This window comes from Coffea eugenioides, unplaced genomic scaffold (assembly GCF_003713205.1).
Source record: "Coffea eugenioides isolate CCC68of unplaced genomic scaffold, Ceug_1.0 ScVebR1_2578;HRSCAF=3630, whole genome shotgun sequence".
NCBI lineage: Eukaryota > Viridiplantae > Streptophyta > Magnoliopsida > Gentianales > Rubiaceae > Coffea > Coffea eugenioides.
The window spans coordinates 12,673-20,532 of NW_020863076.1; the positions used below are offsets into that span (position 1 = coordinate 12,673).

The window sequence follows — 7,860 nt, forward strand, 5'->3', positions numbered from 1 at the left end:
TCAACTCGCGTTTTCTAGTCGCGTTTCACTGTGGCTTTCGGACGATTCTCATTGTGAGCTTCCTGCACGTCATCACGCGGGCACGTCAAAACTGAAGGGCACCTATAAATCGGCAAAAACGAAAACTGAAACCCAAAATTAGTCGAATTCAAGGAGAACACCTCTAAACTACCACACGGAATTGAACAAACAATTAAAATGAACAATTGGGTTGCCTCCCAAAAGCGCCTTTCTTTAAAGTCTTTGGCTAGACAAAATAATGCTTCAATCAGAGAGTTCAGGCACTGCAAGGGTCACCTCCTCAACATTATTAACTTGAAATCCTTCATAAAAAGGTTTGAGACGATGACCATTAACCTTAAAAATCTTGTCAGTGTGAAGACTTTGAATTTCTACTGCACCATGAGGAAACACATTAGTCACAATAAAAGGTCCAATCCAACGAGAACGCAATTTACCAGGAAAAAGTTTAAGTCTAGAGTGAAAAAGAAGTACTTTTTGACCAATACAAAAAATTTTCCTTGAAATTGCTTTATCATGAAATGCTTTTGTCTTCTCCTTATAAATGCAAGAACTCTCATATGCATCATTTCGGATTTCCTCCAACTCTTGCAATTGCAACTTCCTGTGTTCTCCAGATTCATCCATCCGCATATTATAATTTTTAACTGCCCAATATGCCCTATGTTCCAATTCCACAGGTAGATGACAAGGTTTGCCAAAAATTAATCGGTAAGGAGACATACCTATGGGGGTCTTAAAAGCTGTACGGTAAGCCCAAAGTGCATCATCTAAGCGCAAACTCCAATCCTTTCTATTGGGATTCACCGTCTTTTCAAGTATCGACTTGATTTCTTTATTGGAGATTTCTGCTTGACCACTAGTCTGCGGATGATAGGACGTAGAAACCCGGTGAGTGACGCCATATTTCTTCAACAATGCTTCCATTACTCGATTGCAGAAGTGTGTCCCTCGGTCACTGATAATTGCTCTTGGCGTGCCATACCTGACAAAAATATGAGATTTAATAAAATCAACTACAACCTTAGCATTGTCAGTCCTAGTTGCCTTAGCCTCTATCCACTTTGAGACATAATCAACTGCAAGTAATATATACATATTACCAAAAGAGGAAGGAAATGGACCCATAAAATCTATACCCCATATATCGAAAATTTCACAAACCAGTATAGGAGTAAGAGGCATTTGATCTCTATGGCTTAAATTACCTGTCTTTTGACAATTTGCACATGATTTACAAAATAAGTATGCATCACTAAACAAAGTTGGCCAAAATAAACCACACTCTAAAACCTTTCTTGCAGTTCGCTTAGGGCCAAAATGTCCACCACACGCATATGAGTGACAGAAAGATAAAATTGATGGAACCTCTTCTGTAGACACACACCTGCGAATAATTTGATCAGAACAATATTTCCACAAGTATGGTTCGTCCCACACATAATATTTAACATCACTTTTAATTTTTTCCTTTTGAGCTCTAGACAAATCATTAGGTAGCGTTCTAGTAACCAGATAATTCACTAAATCAGCATACCAGGGAGTTGTCTTTTGAACTACAAAAAGATGCTCATCTGGAAAATTATCCTTCAAGGGAGCAGGTCCTTCACTATTGATCAAACGACTGAGATGATCAGCAACCATATTTTCGGCACCCCTTTTGTCTTTAATTTCCAAATTAAATTCTTGGAGTAGGAGAATCCACCTTATAAGTCGTGGTTTGGCCTCTTTCTTGTTGAGCAAATATTTCAAAGCTGCATGGTCAGAATAAATAATGACTTTAGTGCCAAGTAAATAAGAACGGAATTTTTCTAAAGCAAAAACAATAGCTAAAAGCTCCTTTTCCGTAGTCGAATAATTGCACTGGGCACCATCCAAGGTCCTCGAGGTATAATAAATGACATAAGAAGCTCTGCCCTCCTTCTGGCCAAGTACTGCACCAACAGCAAAATTGCTGGCATCACACATTATCTCGAAAGGAAGACTCCAGTTTGGTGGTCGAACCACTGGTGCTGAAGTCAATGATCCCTTGAGCGTGTCAAATGCACTCTTGCAATTATCATCAAAATGAAATACCACATCCTTTTGAAGTAATTTGCATAGAGGATGGGATATCTTTGAAAAATCTTTGATGAAACGCCTATAAAAACCTGCATGGCCAAGAAAAGAGCGAACTTCCCGCACACTTGCAGGGTAAGGTAAACATTTGATAATTTCTACCTTAGCCTTATCTACCTCAATTCCTTTTGCAGATACCACATGGCCTAAAATTATGCCTTGGTCCACCATAAAATGGCATTTCTCATAATTTAAAACAAGATTAGTCTCAATGCACCTTTTAAGAATTTTTGTGAGGTTAGTTAAACATTCATCAAAAGAATTACCATAGACAGTAAAATCATCCATAAACACTTCTATGATATTCTCCACATAATCAGAAAATATACTAACCATACACCTTTGGAATGTAGCAGGCGCATTACAAAGACCAAAAGGCATTCGTCTATAGGCAAATGTACCAAAAGGGCAAGTAAATGTGGTTTTCTCTTGATCTTCAGGCGCCACTGGAATTTGTAGAAAACCTGAAAAACCATCAAGACAGCAATAATGAGATTTTCCTGCCAACCTTTCCAACATCTGATCAATAAAAGGCAATGGAAAATGATCTTTACGAGTTAATGCATTTAATTTTCTAAAATCGGTACAAACTCTCCACCCATTTTGAACTCGAGTGGGCACTAACTCACCTTTAGGATTTTCAATAACAGTAATTCCTGTCTTTTTAGGAACTACTTGAACAGGACTTACCCACTTACTATCCGAAATGGGATAGATTATACCTGTGTCAAGAAGTTTTAAAACTTCTTTCTTCACTACCTCCATCATTGGTGAGTTCAATCTCCGTTGAGCCTCTCTCGAAGGCTTAGCACCATCTTCTAACAAGATGCGATGCATGCAAGTGGCTGGACTTAATCCTTTTATGTCAGCCACTGTCCATCCTATTGCCTCCTTGTGGTCCTTCAACACCCGAATTAGTTTTTCTTCCTCTAAAGCAGTCAATTTACTGGAAATTATTACTGGGAGTGTATCTCCATCTCCCAAGAATGCATACTTTAAATTATCCGGTAACTGCTTTAATTCCACCTTCGGGGCTTGCACAATAGATGGCAAAAGCTGTGAATGAGACAGAGGTAATTCCAAGTAAGACACATTGGAAAATTCTGGGCAAAGAGAATTCAATTCAAAAATAACTTCCTGCAATTCAAAAGGAAAAACAAACTTCCCTTTTATCTTTTGCAAATTTTCCTGACAGAGACCAGTAGAAATAGCAACCTTCAACGCATCGTCATTATTAAATTCAAAATTTTGCTGCGCCAAAGAATCAATTACATCTATAACAAAAATTGAATGAGATTCACCAGGATATTTCATGGCATCATAAATATTAAATTTAATAACATCACCATCAAATTCCATAGTCAATGTGCCAGTGAAAACATCAATTTTTGTTCTAGCAGTTTTCAAAAATGGTCTCCCTAACAGTATTGGAGATGAATTAGAATTATCATCCTCCATATCAAGCACATAAAAATCTGCAGGAAAAATCAAATTATCAATTTGCACTAAAATATCCTCCAAAACTCCATCAGGATAGGCATTTGATCGATCAGCCAGTTGAATTATTACGCCCGTCTCTTTTAAAGGCCTAATGTTCATCAAATTATAAATAGAACGAGGCATAACATTTATCGAAGCACCCAAATCCAACATAGCTTTTTCAATTTTAATATTACCTATTTTGCAAGGGACAGTAAACATACCTGGGTCCTTGCATTTAGGAGGCAATTTTTTCTGCAAAACTGCCGAAACATTTTCTCCCATATGCACTTTCTCGTTTCCTTTCAACTTTTTCTTACCAGTGCATAATTCCTTCAAAAATTTAGCATATCTAGGAATTTGCTTAATTGCATCTAAAAGAGGGATATTTACCTCAACTTTTCGAAAAGTGTCCAAAATCTCCTGTTCGTGCTCTTGCTTTTTGGACTTTGCCAGTCGACTAGGAAATGGAGGCGGAGGTGTAACCACTTGTGTTGATTTTTCTCCAAAATCTGGTTGTTCCAAGGCTCTAGGTTGAGACACATTCCCCTCTTTTTCGAGCTCTTCCTCGATTGCTTGTTCAGAAATTTTCTTGCTCGGCTCAGGCAACTCTTTGCCACTTCTTAATGTGATGGCACTAGCATTTTGCTTGGGGTTGACAATTGTCTGCGAAGGTAGCTTTCCAGATAATTGGGATTCCAATCTATTGACTGTGGAAGCTAACTGGCTCATTTGATTCTCCAAATTATGAATGCTAGTTTTCGTCTCCTGTTGAAATTGTTGAGTGTTAGTAGCCAAAGATTTCACAATATCCTCAAGTGACATACCTGATTTAGGAGCAGGTTGTTGCTGTGAAAGTTGAGGTCTAGGTTGATATTGTGACTGATGTGAAAATCCTGGTGGCCTTACTGCATAATTAAAATTAGGATGATCCCTCCATCCTGGATTATAGGTGTTTGCATAGGGATCATACCGTCTCTGAGGTGGTCCTGGAAATCCAACTGCATTAGCCTGCTCAGTCGAATCATCTTGGAGTGTGGGGCACATATCTGTTGGATGACTCGAACCATAGCAGATTCCACATGTTTTCAATTGCTGCATTTGTCCTATAGCTAACTTTTCAACCAAAGAAGTTAGACAATCTAATCTTTGCTCTATTGTAGAATTACTTACCTCATTGACTCTACGAGTCGTGTTATCCTGCCTGTCTCCAAATTGTTGAGCATTTGCAGCCATACTCGATATCAAATTTCTTGCCTCCGTGGGTGTTTTATTCACTAAGGAGCCCCCACTGGCAGCATCAATAATTCTTCTGTCAGTTTGGGACAGACCCTCATAAAAATACTGGATGAGGAGTTGGTCAGGAATTTGATGATGAGGACAACTAGCACATAGTTGCTTGAATCTTTCCCAATATTCATGTAGAGTCTCTCCATTGAATTGTCGAATTCCACAGATGTCTTTCCTAATGCTTGCAGCTCGGGATGCAGGAAAGAATTTTTCTAGAAAATGCTTCTTCATGTCTGTCCATGTGGATATTGACCCAGAGGGCAGATAATAGAGCCAATCCTTAGCTTTATCGGCTAAGGAAAATGGAAAGGCTCTTAATTTAATTTGCTCCTCTGTGACTCCCTGAGGTTTCATTGTCGAGCAAACCACATGGAATTCTTTGAGATGCTTGTGGGGATCTTCACCTGGTAAGCCATGAAAAGAAGGAAGTAAATGGATTAGTCCAGATTTTAACTCAAATGCAACCTCTAATGTAGGATAAGTAATGCATAGAGGCTGTTGATTTAAATCTGGTGCAGCCAATTCTCTCAATGTCCGTTCATTAGCCATGGTGCTATCTATCTCTTCCGTCTCACTAAATGAATCCACAAAATCTACTACTGAATTATGTCCAGTAGATGAGGAGGATGCCTCTGCTCGTTCTCTTGTTGCTTTTCTCAATGCACGAGCAGTTTTCTCTATCTCAGGATTATATTGCAGTTCACCTGTACGAGAAGATCTAGGCATAAACCAGTAACAATAAAAATAAAAATAAAAAATAAACAAAGAAAATATAATTCAAAGAAAATAAATTTATTTTGACACCAAGTCCCCGGCAACGGCGCCAAAATTTGTTGGGTGTCAAACCAGCAAAAATAAAATTCCTACTCTTAAGTCACGAATTAAGTCCACTATGGTACTGGAGCAGGGACTTAGGCTGTGCAATGGGTTACTAGCTTCACCCTGGTGCCAGAGTTTGCTTGATCCGATATACCAAAGTGTATTAATTACGTGAAAGACAAAATTCGAATATAGCAGCGAGCAGGGTCGAATCCACAGGGACTTGGGAATTTATTTTGAATGAATGTAACATTAAATAAAAATGGGGGAAGTTGATATGGAACTGTCTAATTTAATTGCTCAAATTAAAAATATAAAGTAAATTGACGGAAGGAAAATCTCTAGTCAAAGGTATAATCTCCACTTATGGTTCGAATCACTGATCACAGATGCAGAGATAAAATCTTTCATTTACAAATAAACTGGTTATGGTTGTCAACAAGCTCTGACAACCTGCCTAACCTTACTGATTCGATAACCACAACAAGCTCTGTAGTTATTGCCCTAGCCAATTAAGCAGTCCTAAACACGCTCTTAGGATTTAACCTATTGACAGCATTAATCATTAGACTGGCCACCAATTATAACCAACAAACACACACGCTCGGTTTATTTAGGCTATATCATATATTTCCGCAACAACGACTCAAAAGTTTCTACTACAATTGAATCATATCACTTGCCACATGCACTAAAATTACCCAACAATTACGGATTGAGCACTCTTAGATGGCTGTTAATTACTCACACAATTAAACAGTGATCAAGTATTTAATTGCAAGAAATAATCATATGCATAAGTGAACAGGAAATATATAAACACTTGCAAATTAAAGAACGTAGGGAAATCAATTCGATCTCACAGTTTTGTCGAACCAAAGCTTCGATTTAACCTCTGACTAGATGAAGAAATTAGCCACTCCTCATAGTTGAATTGCAGCCAAAAGTACTGGATTGCAAAGGCATTGCGTTTTTACTAGAAAGCAAGGAATAAAAGATGTTTTTCCCGTTGGGGAATATTGTCGAACACCTGGCGTGTGTCAGAGGCCAGTCCAGAGAAAGGAAACTAGAACTAAACTAAAAAGCTAAACTAGAGGTCCCCCCTTGCTTCTGTACGTCCTCTCCTTAAAAAGCCAAAAGTAAGATGACTAAAAGCTATCTCCGGTGGTCCCCACACATGTGGACAAAGTCTCCAAAATTACTCCTTCTTCCAAGTCTCTCTACGTTGCTTTCTTTTAAGAGCCCAAATGACTTATAGCTTTGTGGTCCCCACCAATCCAAGGCCTAAGGATTGAAGCCCTTAGAAGTGCCTCCATATTCTCCATAAAGTTCCCTCCTTTTTGGTAGTTTTTCTGCTTCATTCCTGAAATTAAGTCCCGATACCAAATATGAGTAAAATATCAGCAATTAACACAATATTTGTCAGGGATAGAAGGGAAAATTAATAATTAAAATACCAACAATTAACACCCTATCAGGGGGAAAGAAACCTGGAGGAATTGGCTGTTCGAGATTGATGGCTGGTATTTAGAAGATCAACGGATGCAAACTGATTAGTGCGAATGCATGTCCAAATATTTCCTGCATCCTGTTAATGCCATTCAATGTCACAACGAACTGGAAAGATCGAATAGAATCCGTGTTCAAATGGGAAACACTTAATCAGCAGGACATTTATTAACATATGTTCTGATTTTTGCATCTCTTTGTCCATCAACTTTACCTCCTCATTATTCATATTGTGAAATTTTTAAGAGCTGTAATTCTCATCTCTTTCTTCAAATGAATAATTGTAATAACAAGGATATTGAGATTGCATTCCAATATAAACCCAACTTAATCACAATATAAATCAGAATCATCACTAAAACTAAACTGCTACCACTACCACTACTACTAGGACAAAGGATGTGATACCCCGAATATTAGGAGGTTGGTTGTAAAGAAGATATTAAAGTGTATTTCTTTGGATTTGATTTAAAACCTTATTTTATTTTAAAAAGATTAGAAACCCTAATATTTTAAACAAAAACCCTAGTTACTTGTGACTAACCGGTTTTCTTAAATCTCTCATATTTTAATTGAAACCCTAATTTTAATCACTGGAATTGTAAAATCCCTCACGTTTTTCTT

At 37.8% G+C, this 7,860-nt stretch overlaps 1 protein-coding gene across 1 annotated transcript; it reads right to left on the reverse strand.

Moving 5' to 3' along the window:
- Window positions 1–537: 537 nt before the first annotated feature.
- LOC113756986 lies at window positions 538–5,634 on the reverse strand (the record flags this gene model as incomplete). Its single annotated transcript, XM_027300414.1, has 11 exons — window positions 5,018–5,634; window positions 4,792–4,930; window positions 4,446–4,734; window positions 4,067–4,328; window positions 3,520–3,727; window positions 3,339–3,390; window positions 2,830–3,242; window positions 2,286–2,532; window positions 1,315–2,171; window positions 848–1,233; window positions 538–814 (listed from the first exon to the last, which is right to left on the reverse strand). Coding segments are annotated over exons 1-11 (3,747 nt in total), but the record flags the coding sequence as incomplete, so codon positions are not given.
- Window positions 5,635–7,860: the final 2,226 nt, after the last annotated feature.